Source organism: Arabidopsis lyrata (genome assembly GCF_000004255.2).
Source record: "Arabidopsis lyrata subsp. lyrata unplaced genomic scaffold ARALYscaffold_4, whole genome shotgun sequence".
In the NCBI taxonomy this organism is placed as follows: Eukaryota; Viridiplantae; Streptophyta; class Magnoliopsida; order Brassicales; family Brassicaceae; genus Arabidopsis; species Arabidopsis lyrata.
Window position 1 is genome coordinate 19,129,249 of NW_003302552.1, and position 19,504 is coordinate 19,148,752.

General features: G+C 35.1%; 7 protein-coding genes across 10 annotated transcripts in view; 3 read left to right on the plus strand and 4 right to left on the minus strand.

The window, feature by feature from the left end:
• LOC110229140 (putative F-box protein At2g39415) overlaps positions 1-5,711 on the minus strand; it is a 38,953-nt gene extending 33,242 nt beyond the window's left edge. Inside the window, exon 1 of the mRNA XM_021028354.1 lies at positions 5,046-5,711. Within this exon, the coding sequence (XP_020884013.1) occupies positions 5,046-5,446 (401 nt within the window). The 5' untranslated portion in view covers positions 5,447-5,711. The remainder of the gene's footprint in view (positions 1-5,045) is intronic.
• On the plus strand, positions 235-3,046 carry LOC9315861 (caffeoylshikimate esterase). The gene is made up of 8 exons (XM_002879748.2): positions 235-331; positions 432-464; positions 549-675; positions 871-1,017; positions 1,270-1,400; positions 2,155-2,292; positions 2,406-2,504; positions 2,688-3,046. The coding sequence occupies exons 1-8, from the start codon at positions 329-331 to the stop codon at positions 2,961-2,963; spliced, it is 954 nt and encodes a 317-aa protein (XP_002879794.1). The 5' UTR covers positions 235-328; the 3' UTR covers positions 2,964-3,046.
• Positions 5,712-6,738: 1,027 nt separating the features above from the next.
• Positions 6,739-9,563, plus strand: LOC9317721 (caffeoylshikimate esterase). 2 transcript variants are annotated; one of them, XM_021028090.1, is made up of 8 exons: positions 6,739-6,927; positions 7,039-7,071; positions 7,158-7,284; positions 7,383-7,529; positions 7,825-7,955; positions 8,714-8,851; positions 8,940-9,038; positions 9,133-9,563. In XM_021028090.1, the coding sequence occupies exons 1-8, from the start codon at positions 6,925-6,927 to the stop codon at positions 9,406-9,408; spliced, it is 954 nt and encodes a 317-aa protein (XP_020883749.1). In that variant the 5' UTR covers positions 6,739-6,924; the 3' UTR covers positions 9,409-9,563. The 2 variants fall into 2 exon arrangements, with proteins under 2 accessions (XP_020883749.1, XP_020883748.1); XM_021028089.1 differs by lacking the exon at positions 6,739-6,927 and having other exon boundaries at positions 7,033-7,071.
• A 104-nt stretch (positions 9,564-9,667) lies between these two features.
• Positions 9,668-11,125, plus strand: LOC9315863 (dirigent protein 9). The gene has a single exon (XM_002879750.2). The coding sequence runs from the start codon at positions 10,016-10,018 to the stop codon at positions 10,982-10,984; it is 969 nt and encodes a 322-aa protein (XP_002879796.1). The 5' UTR covers positions 9,668-10,015; the 3' UTR covers positions 10,985-11,125.
• A 45-nt stretch (positions 11,126-11,170) lies between these two features.
• On the minus strand, positions 11,171-13,614 carry LOC9315864. Of its 2 annotated transcripts, none has more exons than XM_021028087.1 (5): positions 13,545-13,614; positions 13,369-13,422; positions 12,592-13,256; positions 12,071-12,251; positions 11,171-11,986 (listed from the first exon to the last, which is right to left on the minus strand). In XM_021028087.1, the coding sequence occupies exons 3-5, from the start codon at positions 13,189-13,191 to the stop codon at positions 11,355-11,357; spliced, it is 1,413 nt and encodes a 470-aa protein (XP_020883746.1). In that variant the 5' UTR covers positions 13,192-13,256; positions 13,369-13,422; positions 13,545-13,614; the 3' UTR covers positions 11,171-11,354. The 2 variants fall into 2 exon arrangements, with proteins under 2 accessions (XP_020883746.1, XP_020883745.1); XM_021028086.1 differs by having other exon boundaries at positions 13,369-13,471.
• A 1,115-nt stretch (positions 13,615-14,729) lies between these two features.
• LOC110229106 (ribonuclease H2 subunit C) lies at positions 14,730-16,423 on the minus strand. Its single transcript, XM_021028097.1, has 5 exons — positions 16,296-16,423; positions 15,689-15,858; positions 15,505-15,597; positions 15,084-15,274; positions 14,730-14,977 (listed from the first exon to the last, which is right to left on the minus strand). The coding sequence occupies exons 2-5, from the start codon at positions 15,825-15,827 to the stop codon at positions 14,927-14,929; spliced, it is 474 nt and encodes a 157-aa protein (XP_020883756.1). The 5' UTR covers positions 15,828-15,858; positions 16,296-16,423; the 3' UTR covers positions 14,730-14,926.
• LOC110229105 (phosphatidylinositol N-acetylglucosaminyltransferase subunit P) lies at positions 15,772-19,497 on the minus strand. 2 transcript variants are annotated; one of them, XM_021028095.1, is made up of 4 exons: positions 19,006-19,497; positions 18,001-18,413; positions 17,664-17,820; positions 15,772-15,858 (listed from the first exon to the last, which is right to left on the minus strand). In XM_021028095.1, exons 2-3 carry the CDS (start codon positions 18,380-18,382, stop codon positions 17,687-17,689), a joined length of 516 nt encoding a protein of 171 aa, XP_020883754.1. In that variant the 5' UTR covers positions 18,383-18,413; positions 19,006-19,497; the 3' UTR covers positions 15,772-15,858; positions 17,664-17,686. The 2 variants fall into 2 exon arrangements, with proteins under 2 accessions (XP_020883754.1, XP_020883753.1); XM_021028094.1 differs by lacking the exon at positions 15,772-15,858 and having other exon boundaries at positions 17,525-17,820; positions 19,006-19,042; positions 19,218-19,497.
• Positions 19,498-19,504: the final 7 nt, after the last annotated feature.

Below are 19,504 nucleotides of genomic sequence, written 5' to 3' on the forward strand. Positions count from 1 at the left end.
TTCGTCGAATAGAAATGATCATTATCCATATGAACTTAACTACTTTTCTAATTATAACTCAAAAGTCAAAACTATTTCACTGACTACGATAGTTTTTGAGAGTTAGGAATTAATTTAAGATTTTTCGTAAGATGGGGGTATATTTTGTATTATTTTGAAAGTTGAAGGGGTGAAAGGAAAAAACAAGAAGGGGGAAGTCATGTATATTAAGTTGTCAGGGTCAGACGAACAAGCAGAACCTACAATTCTTCCATTTACTTTCTCGACTCTTGTCTCCAAGAAAGCAAGAGAGAAAAAAAAGTGATTCAAACTAATCTCTTTTGACGTAATGGTTAGTTGATTAACAATCTCCTTTTGTTAGATATTGGTTTAAACCTAAAAGTGTATTTGTTCTTTCTTGTTTCTTGTAATGAATTGTTTTTGGTGTGCAGGCGAGTGAAACAGAGGACATCAAGTACGAAGAGGTGTATATATAGATGTATGCATTAAGATCAACGCATAGATAGAAAAAGCTGGTGATTAATTGATGATTATATATTTATGTGCAGAGTTTCATAAAGAACACTCGAGGATTTAAGTTGTTCACGTGCAGATGGATACCAGCAAACCAAGAGCCAAGGGCTTTAGTTTTCCTTTGCCATGGATATGGCATGGAATGCAGCATCACCATGAATAGTTGAGATCAACCCACTTCACAAATTCTATATCTTTCAATTTTATTTTAATACATTTTTTGCATCTAAGATTGAAGCTTTTATCGCGACGTGGAGATAACTAATATACCCTAATCTGGTCTAAGATCCAAATGTTCTTAGTACCACAAAAATAGAAAATTTATTAACGTTTGAGATGAATATGATCTTGGATTAGGTACTGCAAGGAGGATCGTGAAGGCAGGATTTGCAGTATATGGAATGGATTATGAGGGACATGGCAAATCTGATGGGCTTAGCGCTTATATCCCAAACTTTGACCACCTCGTTGATGATGTCTCCACTCACTACACAACTATTTGCGGTAACGTTGACTTTGTGGTTATAAAAGTTAACTTATTGCCTGATATTTTTGTGTGGAAAAAAAAACTTGAAATGAAAAAACTAACTCATTGGTGAATCAATATGAATTTTCTTGGTCGAACGTGCGATGATGGAAGCAATTGATAAATGAGTATCCTGAGTGTTTTTTCTATTTTTACATTAATTAATTATCAAATAAACTTAAGAATTAATTTGATATATTAATTTTCTTTGGAATGCAAAATATAAATAGAGAGAGAAGAGAACAAATGGAAGATGAGGTTTCTGTTAGGAGAGTCAATGGGAGGAGCAGTGGTTTTGTTGCTACGCAGGAAGAACCCTGACTTTTGGGATGGAGCTATCTTGGTCGCTCCAATGTGTAAGGTATTTCACTATTTCTCATCTTTATAAGAGTTTTTAGTTGCCTAATATTATTGTTAGGCACTTTAATTTCTTATATGTAATTGAAATTAAACTATGTTTAACCGAACATCTATAAACATTTTCTATACTATGAGTAAAATAAGTCGTGCGTGCAGAAATAAATATATCGTGTGGTTCCTTAAAAAAAACTAATGGCAAACTTTGTTCGGAGGCAAACTCTTATGTGAGTAAAAGATGTAGTTTACCCACTCTTCTACAAGAAACAATCAAACGGAAAAGTCTCTCAATTGTCACATGGATATATGATCATTGCAAATCCAATTTATAGATCATAATTACAGCATAAGGCCTTATTCATGCACAAAGAAGAAACATATATTGTTTTTTAAAATCAAGTGTTTGGAATTCGTTGTGGCTGGATTAGAATAATGAGAGATCATGTATTAGTTGATTTGAGACTCAGTCAACTTTGTTTCTAATCATTATATACCGTTTCCATTAAAGTATGTTAAATAATCAATCATATATCAATCCAAATTACTAGATTTTGAAATGATAGTTTATCTATCATTGATATCCATGTTTATAGTATCCAGGCATGTAGTCAGCTATATATGCAACTAATAAAAATGCGTATTTTCTTATACAATAGGTAATTTCATAGATTGATGTAAATTAAATGCATATAAATGAAACATTTGTTTTGTCAGTAAAGAAATCGTATGAATGTGGAATATATATTCATTTGTCACAGATCGCAGAAGAAATGAAGCCAAGTCCTTTTGTTATTTCGATATTAACAAAGCTTATCTCCATTATACCCAAATGGAAAATCATTCCTAGTCAAGATATCATCGAGATTTCATATAAAGAGCCAGAAATAAGAAAACAGGTATGTTTCTATATAACATTAGTAATCAAAATGATTAGTTTATAAAAAATCTGTGTAAACTGATCAACGCTTGATTTAACTTTTGTACATTATGGTATATATGACTAATTAAGGTTAGAGAAAATCCGTTATGCTCCAAAGGACGACCACGCTTGAAAACTGCGTATGAGCTCTTAAGGATCAGCAACGACTTGGAGAAGTCACTTAAAGAGGTATATATATAAATGATTACATATATTCAAGATTCCCTTAATGCATTGATATTCAGATTGGACTCAAAGAGTAATATATTCGTGATTAGGTTTTCTGTGTCTAAAAATCATCCGAAAATTTGTAATATAGTATAAATTATGGTTATAATTTACAACTAATGCATATATATAATGATTATATAGGTTTCATTGCCGTTTATGGTATTACACGGAGGTGATGATAAAGTAACAGATAAAGCAGTGAGCCAAGAACTGTACAAGGTTGCGTTGAGCGCTGACAAGACCTTAAAGTTGTACCCTGGGATGTGGCACGGTTTGCTCAACGGCGAGACACCAGAGAACATTGAAATTGTCTTTGCCGACGTCATCGGATGGTTGGAAAAAAGAAGTGATTATGGAAATGATAGGTTTGAGTCGGAGCTTAAACAGAATAATGATGGTTTTAATTTCAAGGAATAGTCGTTTGACTTGCTACATTTTTTTACACAAGTGTTTTGATGAAATTCTGGTGTTTTGCATTTTGATTTTTAATGCTGCTATTGTAAATTATACTATATATTAAAGAAAAATTATTTCATGTTTACGCTTCATCAGTATTAAGAATAAGATTGAGCAAGATATATATTTTTTAAAAATTCTTACATAAGATTATGTGTGCATTCATATAAAATAGATGCTAATATACTCTATCCAACTATATATTAGATAAAGTTAAATTTAGACATTATCCAATATATACACATATCAAGGTTATCTACCTACAAGATTATGTGTGTATTCATTGAAATATAGCTTTTTCGACAAGATATAATATATATATATATATATATATATATATATATATTATTGGGTATTATTATAAAAGCCCATTAAATACAAATACTTTGTTTTTAATCATTTTTTTTTTTGTATGAATATATTTATGCAAATTAAAATTTGTCAATGGTTTTGTGTATACTGTATATAGATTCACATATAGAGAACAAAATCAACATATATCATTATTATTTCCTAAATAATCCAACAAAATAAAGTAAAGTTTTCATCATCTTAGTACGCTTTTAAAATGAGATTTGATGTAACATATATAGCCAGTAAGACTCCAGACCAAACTCTCTGATTCGGCTTGGTTTAGCTGAGCACAATGGAGATATTATTGTCGAGGGAGAGCGATGGAACTATCTGAAGCAACTCTTCAAAACACTTTTCTTCAAGATAATCTTTCAATCTTACGACCATCTTCTCTAACGTCTTCGTGTTTTTCAGGATAATTTTCAAGAACGAAGCAACATGCTTTGTCTTTAGCGAGAAAGTCCTCTCAAATACCCAGCACCTGCAATGTTGATCCCGTGGATCCAAATTGTAGAGAAGATCATCCTTCTGTGTACAACAGAAACATTTTCATTAACACAAATTAAAACAATATATCAGATTCTAAAAACTCAAAGCGAAAGGAAATGATATTTTAGGATTATTCAAACTCGGTAATATATAGTTTGAATGGTCGTAAAGAATAAGAAAAGAGGGTTTGAGGTTAATATACTTGTATGAAGCCGCTGCCGCTATCCATTATGTGTACTAGGGTTAGCCACTTTAGTTCAGGTGCGTTTTGTAGCACACTTACTACCCCAGGAGTTACACAATGCTCATACATTGTTGTCTCAACCGTCAAAGCTTTAGCCTTGAACATTGGAAAAGAAACACCATGGACCTTGGCAATAGATAAAAGCTACAAAAAGCACTGCCCAAAAGTGAATACCGAAACACAGAACTCTTGAGCAAGACAAATATATTAGTTTTTAGCAATTTCTTAGAGAGTGCAAATAACACAAGACTTATTGAAAATCAAAGGCTAATGAAAACTAATCAATACTCTGAAATTAAATGATTCTACATGAGTAAAGTAAGTAATTCTGCAACATCTAGGCATTGGAGAATACAAGAATATATCCATATGACACTTGAATACACCAAAAGATATATACCTTAAGAAAGTTTGCCCCAAAAGTAAGCTTCTCTACATTCTGCAACTTCTCTAGCATCTTCAGCGTCATGACTTGAAGATTTGTCGGCTGATTACGCATGCAAAAGTCAACGTCTGGTATAGCTTCTACTGTAGCTTCGGTTAAAGACGAGACATCAACTAAAGTAGATGAAAACTTAGATTTTGTCAATTTTAAGGAATGGATATGTGGTGCCACAATGTGCATTGGCCCCGGCTCGAAGTAGCTATATATTTCTAATGTTTTTAGACGCAACGATTTACTTAGATCAATAACCATCAGATTAATAACATAAAACAACTTTAAGCTTTCGAGAAACGGAAAACCACATAGAGTCTTAGCAAATAATTCATCAGAGAGTGAGCAAGTATGCAATGAAAGGTTTTTCAGGGATGTCCAAGACACTGCGCATCTTGGAATCAGATGACAATGGCGTAGGCTGAGTTGCTTAACAGAAGAACTGGTGTAGATGAATTCAGGAATACTATGGAAACCACGTCCATTACTCTCACCGAGATCCAGCGACAGATTCTCAACGTTTCTGGATATTGCGAACTCGATCCAACCGTCAATGTAAGGAACATTGTCCAACATATTGGTATAGAGGTGAAAACTCATAATCTTGGGAAGCTTGTATCGAGCTAGGGTTTTGTTTAACGTATCAGCCTTCAGTCCCCTATAAAAAGTTCCTGGTCCATCAAAGTAGAGGGAAGGTGTATCGTACCATACATGCCTCCATCTTGTGGACAAGACTGAAGTTCTGATGGATAATTTGGTCGGAAGATAGGAGAGGATTTGTTGGAGGATCACATCAGGCAGAGAGCTGATTGAGTCTAAATTTTCACTTGAATCTCCTGCTAGTTTGATATCTCGGCGATGATGATGAGCGTAGCAGTCACCGGCGGTGGCGCCGTCTCCGTTTCCACCGTCGTCTGCCATTACGTTATCAACCACATATGATAAACCTACTTGTGTATAGTTTGCAATGACATAGCTTTTTGAGTAAAAAATATATATATCTCCAAAATATTACTGGGCTTTTAAAAAGCCCATTACGCACAACTTTTTCTTGTCCAAGAACTCAAAATATCTAATAAACAACTTAGCCATATTGCTGAAATCATCTTCTTCTTGGATTGATCTTACTAGTTGCACACAGTGACAATTTGATCTATTAGAAAATAAATGCTTACACTACACATTTGTTTTCTTTTGTAACAGATTAGTGGGATCTTTAAGAAAAGAACGTCATGACTTTGAATTTAAGAATAAAAATTAATATGTGCTGACATATTCTGCTGAAAATTCGGCATGTTGAATGGTTTAAGAGTCTTTGAATCGAAAAACCGACCACAAATTTTGTAATTTTTAATTTTATCTTACAGTCGTCGCTTGAATCTTGATCACCAATTTTTACATACTTGAAAAAAAAAAATATTAAACAAGCCAACCGACTCATTCGTCAAAGGCTGCCGAATTTTTGCAAACGAGCAATGATATGCCACTGCCACTGCCACTGCCACACGCGGATACGGGGATCCAAAAATTAAAATATTTCTTGCCGTATCTTTGAAGCATTGAGTTAATAAAATAGTGGTCAATCATGAAATTAAAATCTTAAAAATTGTGAAAGTTGATGCGGAATCACAATTTAACAAAAAAAATAAAATAAAAAATAGTGAAAGTGTATCTAATTTGTTTAAATTTTTTTGCAGGTAGTTAGTCAACGGAGTATACATAACTTAGTTTTACATCTAATGTTAGAGTTGACATTTTATAAGATGTAAATTAAGTAGTAGAAATTGTAGATTTGACTTTCTAGACGCTTCATTTGATGGTTCTTATGATCGTTCGTTTTTATATTTGTAATACAGAATAGATAAATCAAACATTATTTTAAGATAAAATTTTAAGATTTGACATTACTCTTCAAAAAGATTGATTTTCACCTCATTAACATCTCCAAGCGTATTAGATGTGAGTTTAATTTGCTAAATGAAAAACCTAAGAAAACACTGTCAAAATTCTTTCACCAAATTTACTCCCCCAAAAGTGAAAGACTTTGAGGGGGTGTTTTCTGATAAATTTAAGACTTAAGGTACTATTTGCGTTATTTATAAAGTTGAGGGGGTACTTTTAAACGTCGCCAAACTTGAATTGCCACTTGTCAAGGAATATTTTATCTTTTATTAAGAAGTAACAAAAAAAACGTGTTGCCGTGTAGGGGTGCGAAGAGAATCTGTTAAATCGTCGCTCTCAGACAAAAAACGGTGTCGCATTATAACGTATAGTCCTCTTCCTCAAAATCCTACCCAATATAAACAGAGCCGTACAACAAACACTCGATATCTCTTATCATAAACTCGTGTCTCCATCCAACAAAACTAGAGAGATTCAGACGAAATCTCTTCGTAAGAATGGTTAGTGACGTTAAGATTTAATACTCTCTGGTTTCTATCTCTTTCATATAATATCTGAAATTGTTTTAAATTTGTTCTTCTTGTGTAATGAATTGGGTTTTTGGTATGCAGGCAAGTGAAACAGAGAACATCAAGTATGAAGAGGTTTGTCGTTTGTGTTCTGTTTTTTCATATAGATAGAGAAATCTGGTTTTTGATTGGTGGTTATTTATTTATTTATGTATATGCAGAGTTTCATCAAGAACACTCGAGGAATGAAACTGTTCACGTGTAAATGGGTACCAGCAAATCAAGAGCCAAAGGCTTTAGTCTTCATTTGCCATGGTTATGCAATGGAATGTAGCATCACCATGAACAGTTGAGATTGTTCAGCCCAATTAAAGATTTCTTTGTATATGTTGTATTCATCAAAAGCTTTGTTAACAATGTTTGAAATTAATATATGATTGGATTAGGTACTGCAAGGAGGCTTGTGAAAGCAGGATTTGCGGTATATGGAATTGATTACGAAGGACATGGAAAATCTGATGGGCTTAGTGCTTATGTCCCAAACTTTGACCATCTCGTTGATGATGTCTCTACTCACTACACAAGCATTTGCGGTAATGTTGACTTTTTTGTTGGGGTAAAAGTGTAATATTGACTTTTGAAACCTAGTCTATCTTTTGAAGACTCTGTCAAAACCGCTTTTTTATTTACCACATCCTCAAAATTTTGACTAATTAAAGAATAATTCAACAAATCCTACTAAGAAAATTATGTTTTGGAAATGATCTATCATCATGATGCTTTTTTTTATGGAAGCAACCCATACATAATTGAGTTTCTTTTTGTCTGACTTTATCAAAAAGTTTTGCCTGATGTTTGTTTATTTTTCTGTGTGGTTGGAATAATTAGAGAAAGAAGAGAATAAAGGGAAGATGAGGTTCTTGTTAGGAGAATCAATGGGAGGCGCAGTGCTTTTGTTGTTACACAGAAAGAAGCCTCAGTTTTGGGATGGGGCTGTCTTGGTTGCACCAATGTGTAAGGTATATATTCATTCTCTCATGCATCTTTTCATCTCCTAATAGTATGGGTCATTGCAATATTTTTTAGGTAATGTCTTTTTTCATACGCAAATTGGTTTTGTTTAAAAAAGATAAAGTTCAAACTTTTTAGTGGAAAAAAGTGAGAGTTACATATGCATATAATTTTTTTATAAAAATATAAAAAGTAGAACCAGTATGCATTAGCCAGCCTGGCTTGTATTTTATAATGGGGATTATTAGGGAAAGAATCTAAATTTTATACTTTTCTTTGTTTTTAAGAAAAATATATTCATATATAGAAGTAATTAGCCAGCCTGGTTCATATTTTATAAGAGGGAAGTTTGAATATGATTAAAACAGTATTGTTTTGGTGTGATGCAACTTTTTGCCCACCCAATTCGAAAGGAACAAACATATTATGTGCTAAAATGTTGGTTGTCAATTTTCAAACGGGTCATCATGATGTGAAAGATGCTGAATCATTAGTAGAGCAACTGGTTAGGTAATTATTGAGGGAATTCAAACTTTATGGTGACATAGTATCAATTTATCTTATAACTAATCTTGTTTAATTATTAAAGCCATCCCGCTAAGTTTGTGAAGTAATCATGGTATGGATGATGCTCAAAGCATATATAATCATTAAAATAAAACTAATTATAGATGTGTATGGGAGAATCACATGTAAAATTTTGAAGATGTGTAGATTAACTTTATTAACATGTGGCGTGATTAATAATTTTATTTTGATGTCACAGATTGCTGAAGAAATGAAACCAAGCCCTTTGGTAATTTCGATATTGTCCAAACTTAGCGGAGTGATACCTACGTGGAAAATCATCCCTGGCCAAGATATCATTGAGACTGCTTTTAAGCAGCCAGAAATCAGGAAACAGGTATTTTCACTTTTTTAGCAAGACATACTAATTCATATATATGTCTAATTTAAAACGTAAAAGTAGTGATAAAGTGAAATGATTATAGGTTAGGGAAAATCCCTACTGCTACAAGGGACGTCCACGTTTGAAGACTGCTTATGAGCTCTTGAGGGTTAGCACCGATCTCGAGAAGAGACTGAATGAGGTATTCATCGATACATTTCATTATTTAAGAAGAAGAGAAGAAGATTATCTTTTTAAGAGGTTGGTTATGTGAACATTTTCATGTAATGGTTTAGGTTTCATTACCGTTCATGGTTTTGCACGGAGAAGACGATAAAGTCACCGATAAAGCAGTGAGCCGACAGCTTTATGAGGTTGCGTCGAGTGCAGACAAGACTTTCAAGTTGTACCCTGGGATGTGGCATGGCTTACTCTATGGAGAGACACCAGAGAATATCGAGATTGTTTTTGCTGACATCATTGGTTGGTTGGACAAGAAAGTTTCTGATGGACATGGAGGGTTTGAATCGGAGCTTAAACGTAAAAATGATGGCATCTCTTTAAAAGGGTAGTTATCAATCTAATAAACAAATTAAGCATAGTTAAATTGTGTTTGTTTGTTTGTTTTTCTCTTTTCCTGAATTCTGTTTATGTTAAGTAGTTTACAATGTTTGTCACCCATTGACTTACCGTAAATCTATATAATAATTTATGTTTCATTTCACAATGAAAAGATTTGAAAGAAATTGTTCATTATGTTTGAACGTGCAAAATGTGGTTAAGAGACAATCCATAAGTCAACAAATTGAGGAGACATTCAATGAAACGAATAGGACATCGACTCTTCTAGTATTGGTTCTGTTATCAAAGAAGAGTATATAGCAAAGGCCATCTTTATTTTTACTTGTCGAAGCAAAAGTTGGTTCTTAAGTTCTACCATATAAACAGAATAATTAACAAGTAGCAAATCATTAGCTAATCCAAATAAGAAAATATAGGATCAGTTGAATTTCTAACTCAACTAAAGCAAATCAACAACAACAACAACAACTCCACTCCTTTCTCATCACCTTAAACCAAATTCTCCAATGCCTCTTTATATAAACCCATTAGTCCTTCCATCAATAAAACATCGAACACAAACCAAAGACAACTTGAGTAACCAAACGTAATACTAAAATGGCCAAAGCTCTTCACATTACCATCTTTCTTTTCCTCATATCCTCCAATCTCCTCGCATTTATCAACTCCGCTAGACTTCTTGACGAGATCCAACCTCAGCCTCAGTTGGTCCCTACTGGCCAAATCCCCATTGTGGCTCCAACCGAAGCCGAGGAGGATGATGGAACCGATGACAACACAGGACCCGCAACCACAACCACAACTGCATCAGCAATTACAGTCCCAGCCGGTCCAGCAGGGGCTACAGAGCCTTTACTAGAGTTCTTTATGCACGACGTGCTAGGCGGGTCTCACCCATCGGCTCGTGTGGTTACCGGTATAGTAGCTCAAACCGAGGTGAACGGAATACCATTCTCAAAGGCCAGCAACAGCATTTTCCCGGTTGACAATGGAGTCCCACTGGTTAACTCAAACAACATCAACAGTGTCATTAACCCAAACACAGCTCCACTTCTCACCGGACTTGGCGGTGCTCAAACCTCCACCGTAATCCAAAACACTAACGGCAATTCCAACGATGCCCTTAGCGCCAACAATCTCCCTTTTGTAACCGCCGGAAACCTCCCTCCCGGTGCTGCCCTCCAGCATCTCATGTTCGGAACCATAACCGTTGTAGATGATGAGCTAACCGAAAGCCACGAGCTCGGCTCAGCCGTTATAGGGAGAGCTCAAGGCTTTTACTTGGCCAGTTCCTTGGACGGAACAAGTCAAACTCTTTCTCTGACAGTATTGCTACACGGAGAGCATGACCATCAAGACACTTTAGACGATGCCATTAGTTTCTTTGGGGTTCACCGGACCGCCTCTCATGCCTCCCAGATTGCGGTTATAGGCGGGACCGGGAAGTTTGAGCACGCCAAAGGGTATGCCATAGTTGAAACTCTGCATAACCAGGACAACCAGCATATCACTGATGGTCAAGATACCATCCTCCATTTCAGTGTATACCTCACCTACAAAGCTTGAGGAGAAAATGAGACTTAAAACAAGAAATGATTGCTTCTGTATATGTTCTTGCTCACTAGACTCCGCTTGGGGCCTTTTTCCTTTGTTGTGCAAATCTGATTTCTAAAGAAATTTATTTAAATGAGACTGTTTCAATCAAAATCTTGTTTCATTCACACAAAAAACTTGTTGAAACACTTTGACAAATGGGTGCAAGTCACAATAAGCTTTTGAAGCAATGTGACTGACTTGCTAAGAGGCCAATCCTAGACCTGAAAAAGAAACTATTTGTATACAAGCCAAATGCAACTACTACTCTGTTTCTAGTCTCAATCAAAATGCAGAGATTGCAATGTGAATCAGAAAAGAATTGAACGAATCCCTCTATACCCTACATGAAGCTGACAACCTCAGCCAACAACTCATCTACTATCAAGCTTTCTAATTCACAAACCACTGACTCATCATCAGCTTCGAGTTCTAACCACTCATCAATGTCTATGACTGGCACTTTAGCCAATGATTCTTTTTTTGCTCGCTTCTCTTGCCTGGCAAGTACTTTCCAGAGTTCTTGTTTCAGTCCACATGTGCTTAGCGTGGTGCCAAGCCTTCTAAAAACGGGTTTCTTCCATGTTGGTGTAGCTGAAAAGGATTCTAGAATCTCTACAAGACCTGAATTGACTCTGTCAAACAAAATCTTTCTTTCAGATCTTTTCCAAGATGTCTCTGCGTAATACTTCTTCTCCAGTTTCTCAAAGATCTTGGGGATGATGACTAAATCCAGTGAATCACGTTTGCCAGGAACCCAGTTCTTGTCCCCAAGTACAACTTCAGCCAATATATCATCAATGTAAGAAGAATCCCTGCTTTCTTGGGTATCCAAGAACCCGATTGGTGTACTGTCCTTGCTTTCTTTGGTTTCAGAATCAAGAACGGACTCCTCATCGCTTGATACTTCCATCCCACTCCCATCTGAATAACTCTCAGATTCAGATTTCAGGGTTTCCAGCTGTTTCTCTAGACCTATTGAGATTAACACAAAAGGTTTATTACAGTTTTTTCACATTGCAGCAACAAATATTTACAGCTACAAAACTTGTTCCTTACTTTGAAAATCGGGATAAGGAAGATCTTCACTGTCGTCTAAAATATCTTCACTGTCGTCTAAGATATCTTCGTAAAACATTGGCTCCAGAACAGAAACAGGACTAGGTTGATGAGCTTCTTCCGAGTTCGTCAGACATTCCAGAGATGCATTGGAGCAATCTAATGACTCATCATTTTTATCCTGCGGTTCAGTAGAACATCAACATTAGCTTCAAGAGTTCATGCATAACATCTCCTTTAAGCAAAAGTTGCTAGGAGTAATGTAACTCAGTGACTGTTCAGTTTGCATTAATTAACTTCTAAAGAATGTTACATTATTTAACATTATTAACACAAAAATCAGTAGCAGCATATCACAAGTTTAACATTATTAACACGAAAAGGAATTTGAAGGTGAAGGAACTTGGTCTCAAAATTGAAGGAACTCAAGGTAAAGGAAACTATTAGAAATGGTCTGATTCCTCCATACAGTCAAACCTTGGACAATTTTGGGATAGTTATAATGAGATCAGTAAGGTTACCTTGCTAATGAAACCTGAAGAAGATAAATCCTTGAACTTCACATCTGCTGCAACTCTGTCCCTAGTTGTACTAACCATCAAACTGGATTTAACTTCTCTCACAACTCTCTCCTTCTTCTGACCAAATGTAGTACCATCAAAAAGTTTCTTCATTTCCTTTGGTTTCTCCTCAAAAGAAAGGTCTTTCACTTTCTTCCTATCTCCTAAACAAGAACCACTACCGAAACCAAGAGGAGTGAAATATCTCAGAGAATTCTCTTTCTTCCGGAATTTGTGTTTCAGAGTATCAACACTTGTTGTGTGATGATGTCTCAACTTTGACTTCAAGTTTTGATGATATCTCCTACCATAATTCCTATGAGGAGGCTTAGCTAGTGCATCAATTATACCCTTGGAAGCCAACAAATTGGGTTTCCGGAGATAAACTCGACAAAGTTCCTGCGTTGGAATCACTGTGAAACCAGAAATGGACTCCTTTTGGATTTGTTGGTTCTGTTTCTTAACAACTCTCAGCTTATCTTGATGCAGAGGCTGAAATAGTCCATTAAAACGCATCGATCTCTCAATCACGGAGGATGATCTAATTTCCTTAGACTCCATTTCTTTTGAGACCTCACACCAACTCTTCAGGAATCAACATACACCCAGAATAGAAACGAAGTAATCTGCACAAAGATGATAGCTTTGGAAGTTGTAATCAGAGAAAATCTAACAAATCAAGAGCAACCCAGAAAATGGAAATCAAAATCGAGAAAAAGGGCAAAAGCAAATTCGAACCTTTATCACTAAAAGATCTTGAAAGATTCACCGATCCCAATCTGGGAAAAGAACCTTTTACGAGAAAATTTGAAGGATAATTAGATTGACTTCCAATTATGAACTGAAAAAAATGGAAACTTTGCTTAAAATTTAGGTAAACAAGATTGGATTGAAGAGAGAAAGAAGAAACAAACCTGGGTCACAATCACACTTGTTCAAATTGTTGAAGAAGAAGAGAAACGAAATCGACGTCAAAAATGGTCAGTTACACGAAATCTTTGACAATTTAATAATAAAATTTCTGTTTATTTAATTCAAAAGACTCCAATAATTTTGGCATGGGACCGTTAAAAAAAATGATCCATGCAAAGAATATGAAAACGACGTCCCTTCGTTGTTTATTAAATTTCCCTCGTCAAACTTCAAAGTTCAAACGAGAACAATCTCTCTATATTTAATTCAATGCATTCACAATGAAGTTAAAAACATTCACTAAGTTTTTTTTATATAACTTTATCTAATGTTTATTATAAGTCATATATATTACACAATTAATGATTTTTTTACAATCACTTTCTTCAAAAAAAAAATGATTTTTTTACAATCATATTTATAAGGTAATGCTATTATTATATTCTTAAGCTATGCAGTAAATATCTTAATTCTTAATATTCAGATATAGGATTTACATATTACATATTGAATAAAGATTTATTATTCTTAGATTATATTTTTATATTTGGAAATGGAATTTTAAAATGGCAAAATATAATTTGACTTAAGAAGACATAATCGACAAAGTGACAAAAACCTACACAACCAATATAATGAAAATAATAACACTAAAAGGACAAGTGTATATGCATTACTCACATATGCATTTTTAACTCAAATTTAAGGAGCATTCCTAAGGATTACAATTATATCTTGTTTACTTTAGCTAATTATCTTTCTTTTTTTTGTCAACTAGCTAATTATCTATTATTTAGATCATTTACTACTGAAGTTCATGAAAACTCAATGGATCGCATTGTCTTTGTGCTAACAACAATTACAATCATAAAATTGAATAATATAAACCCTTAAGGTTAAAAATTTACAAGAAAATTATAAGAAATTACAAAAAATATATATATATTTGGAAACCAAAAACCAAACTAAAATAGACAAATATTTTCTTCTAATTTTTTTTTTCAAAATTAAATAGATATATCAGAAAATATAGTAACTTATCATATATCCTCAACATATTTGGTCCGGTTTGGACTTTTCTGAAGATGTTTCAAATCATAAAACAGACAAAAAAACTGATGGATGAGGAATCAGAAGAGTCTTGGTAGACTCGTTTAGAGCAGACATGATACACGAAACAAATCCAATGCTTGTAATGACTGTTATTAAAGGAAATGACGTGATTTCTCTAAATCAAAAGTATCATTTTCATCTCTTAGAAAAAAGTTTTACAGAAATACATGATCTATGCTCGAACAAGCCTTGAGAATTTCATGTCTTAGATTTACTTACTAGCTTGTTTTACAAGATGTTTTGTTCAAAACCCAAAACGGTTAATGCCACTTCATATTTTATCCTTTGCAACCAAGTCTTCCACTTTCACTGGTTTATGCAGCTGCAGTCAAATCATTGTTCTCAACCAAGTTAGGAACCAAAAAAAACCTGCAACTTATGAACCAAAACCAACAAGATATGGATGGAACTATAAAGTATACACTCACCGCTTCTGCAATGCTAAACCAATGAAAAGAACGTAAGAAAGTATCGTCCTTTGAAGGAAGACTATCGTGATTCCAATATGTCAGGTTGTCGAATTTGGCCTTCACTTCCCAACACTGGTTCTCTTCTGCGGGCATAGAAGCTTTTCTCTTTCCATTAGCATTCAGGTTACTCGCTTGTCCAAGCACAAAGCCTGAAGGGATAACATATGAACAGGCCAAACACAAATGACTTGTCAATAACCAGAACATAAATTCTCCAACATCAAAAATAGTAGCAGATTCATCAGGACATCTTAAAACTTTCTAACTAAGATCTCCATCAACAGGAATATGTACATTAATTCCATCACTCTTGAGAAATATCCACAAGAAATTCAAAAGTTCCACCTTTCCATCAGTAAGAAAGAAGAGAAAAAGGTACCAGAATAGCCACTAGGAAGTGAGATAGTTGCTCCCTGCAACTTCCTTCCTCTGAAATGAGCTTCTTCAGTTCTTACTCCATCGATTTCAACATCTACAAATTCAACAGCTCTCCACATTAATCTCACTATACAATACACAAGTGAAAAACAGAATTACATATACAAAGAAGTGTTCTCTGTTACCACTGGATTGAGGCTTGAAATAGTGGGAAACATCAGCAGGACCATCAAATCTAATGCAGCAAGGGAGCTGGTGAACTTGACTCCTGAGATCCGCAATCGAGTTTTCATCTGCAGCAGCTCTAAGGTCTATGGTTCCCATCAAAGCCCACTTGTATCAATTCCTCAGATTTCTGTACCAAAGAAAATGAAGAAGAATTGATCCAATTTTGCCGCAATTTGGACAATGGGTTAAATCCCAAACCCATAAATCACTAGTCAAATTGGTATTAATCAACCTATATGAGCAATCGTCTTATAACAAAATCACAGTAGAAAACAACCTAATCTATCAAAATTTGTTCTCTGTTTTTTTATATATCAATCCATAAAGTATCAATTTTGATACCTCAAAGATGATAACCAAATGAACCCAGGAGCTAAATACATGAGAAATATCCCTCCAGTCCCAGATTTTGAGTTCTAGTTCGAACAAAACTCGAAAAAAAGGAAGATTTTTTATGTAAGTGACATCAATTTGGTGACGAGATTTAAACTCTATCAATACAGAATAGCAGAGAAGAAGAAGCAAATAAAACGGAAATCACAAAATGCCAAACACAAGTCTTACATTACAAAATCAAGCAAAAGCGCACGACGGAGAAGCTAAAATTGATTGAGAGAATTGGTCTCTCAAAGAAAAGTGCTAATTAGGGCTTTGTGGTTTTTCCAAGGTGGGTTATGGACTGAATGTTTGTTTACTAGTTTTTGGTTTTTGTTTTTTTTGAAAATCTTTTTTTTAAAACACACCAATTTAAAATTTTCTTTCATCTTTTAACAAAAAAAAAAAACACTTTTCACAAATATTGTATATGTCTCTTTATAAGTTGCTAGGAAACTTCATAACAAAAGATGGTTAGAGGCTTGTTCTGTTAGTTTAAATGGCGGTACAAGTTTGTTCAAGGCTGAAGTGGTTAAACAAATGATTGTAAGTACAATACATTGAATCCTAAAAAAAATGATTGTAAGTACCCTTTATAGGCTTGTTCTGTTAGTTTAAATGGCGGTACAAGTTTGTTCAAGGCTGAAGTGGTTAAACAAATGATTGTAAGTACAATACAATCTAAGTTAATTAATGCATTGTTTACTAACCGGATGATTCTGGTTTTCTGCATATGATTCAAGAAAAGTTTGATTCCAAGTTCAGTGCACAAGAGGAGAATCAAAAGTCAACAAGACTACAAGAGTATCAAGTTTGCAGATGTTGATATGGACAGTTACCAGACTGAATCACGTTCATGGTGTGCGGCATATATAGGTAGAAGACTCTGTGTGATTGGTTCCAGGATTCAAAGAGAACAAGATAGGTTCGATGCATATAAGGCTAACACAAGTCTGTGCTTAGTGCTGGTTTCATCACCAAAGACTCACGGCTGCTAAGCAGGGATTCAAGTTATGAAAGAGGTTCAGTACAGAGTTGAGTTCTAAGGGATAAATCTCGGAGTAGACTTCAAGTTTTGAAGCAGGATTGCTGTTATGAAGCATTTAATCCAAGGATCCAACAGATGAGAAGTGGAGTTCTCAGAGAAGTCACAAGAAGAAGTGGTTGTTTTGAGAAAAATATGATTGCAGAGTGGTAATATAAGTTGCAGAAAGAAGAAGGCCCGAGGAAATGGATCATCATCTGTTTTGTGTCATTACCTAAATAATCACTTTAGGATGCTTGTTCTTTTGGCATGATCCCAATTAGTTAGTTGTTCCCGGCATGAACAGGTCACTATAACTCTTAGATTAGGAACAGGTCACATGACCCCACAATTGGTGATTTCTACTGGTAATGGTTGACATATATAAGAAGAATGATAGTGCAACACTAAAAGGATCCATCACTGGAGCTCATCATTAATCACGATTTCCTTTTACACTTGAATCACTCTAGTCACTAAAAGCTGAATCCATTTACTAATGAGAGTAATGGCTTAGTCAATATGGTTATTACCTCTAGAGAATTTGAAAATTTTATCACTTGGCATCACTTGAATTGAACATAAGATCATTGATTCTTGTAATATCAATGTCAGAGATTGGATCTATAGGCCTGTCTTCACCTTCCTCCATCCCAGCATCAAGTTCCCCAGGTTCTCTACTGTACTCATCTGCCATAACAAACAAACAAAAAATTAGAGTCATCATCATCTTAAGCAAACTCCCAAAACCATGCCCTGCAGATACAACATTTTAAAACATTCTAGCTTGAAGAACATTTTTTGGAAACAATTTTCATATCTCAAACAACATCAGATGAGAGGAAATTAAAGAGCGGTGCGGGCACTCACCAAACAAGGTATTGAGAGAGGTTGGGGGTGGAGTGGCGATGAAGTTGAGACCAATGTAAAAAGCCAAAGCTAACATCAGGGTCACCATCAAATACGTCGGCATAGCCAATACCCAGTACCTACTTGGGTAGTAATGGATTCCTATAGACTCCAACAACTTATCTGGTACATATGCCCAAATCAAGAAGATCACTGTGGCAACAACAGTCGATATCGACCCTACAAAACCATAAACCTCTGAGGGTTTGGGTCCATGCACTTCTGATGCTCGAAATGGAGATGACCTTCTACTATCTGTATCCTGGAAACCAGGCTTTTGCTTCTTTCTCTTCGAGAAGCTTAAAACTCGTCTCGGACTACTCACTGAATGGGCTTCTTCCATGTTTTGGACAAAGGAAGAGACTGAGAAATTACTGCAAAGATCAAGAAAGACCAAATTGAAGGACTACACAAAAACGAGCTAAAATCAGGTACATTGCATAAGACTTGGAAACATAAATATCAGAAATGGGAAAGCTCTTGGGTTCAAATCTATGATGCATCCAAACTCTAGGAACAATGGTCAGGAACGAATTCTAAAAAATCCAACAGGTGCTAACAAAGTTGTACATGACACAGATATCAAAGCACACAGTTGCTTCTCTTGCCAAGAAAATGAGACTGTCATCAAAGTATAAACTAAAAAATTTCCCAGACTAGAAAATGAAATCATCATCTATCCAGAACTTTTATCTCTAACTCCATCAATATTGCTCCAACCAAAGCCAATGTTACAAAAGATGATTCCAGAAACTACAAGCAAAGAATATATCTCAAACCAAATCAATTAAGTCCATTAAAAAAATTCAACACCCCAAGCAACCATGACCTCTTCGAATTTTGACTCAATTTTGGAGCAGGTCATATTAAGAACAACAAAACAGACACCCAATCAGTCGAAACTCATCTAACAGATTCGTAATTGAAAAATTAAAGCAATCAACAAAAAAAGACAGAACAACTTACACAATGATCTTTCTCGATGTGAAGCTCCGTACTCAAGCTGGCGTTTATGTCGAAATTTCCGATAACCGAAAAAAAGTGAGAGAATAATTAAAAAATCGAGATTCAGCGAGCAATAAAAAAAAAACCATTTGATTCTTTAATTCAACAGCAAATTATATAATTTAAGGTTTAAAATTGAACTAATTATTAATGGGGGATGGGGAGGCCCGCACAAGAGAGTTCTGCAAAAGTAAGCAGCGTCAACACTCGCACCAGCCTATTTACCCTTCCATAAATTCTTGCGCCATTTTCAATGTTTTACGATTTAGCGCTGCGACCGGCTCTCACCGTTCGCTTTGTTTTCCTTACTCATTAGTTTAAGGCAATGTTTCTCGTCCTTCACCTTCAACGCTTTATACTAGTCTTCACATGACTCTCACGGCTCGGCTTCTCGATGTGGGACGAAAACACACTCCAATAACTCAAGAGTAAACCGAACTCTCAAACCGAAATGGCTTTG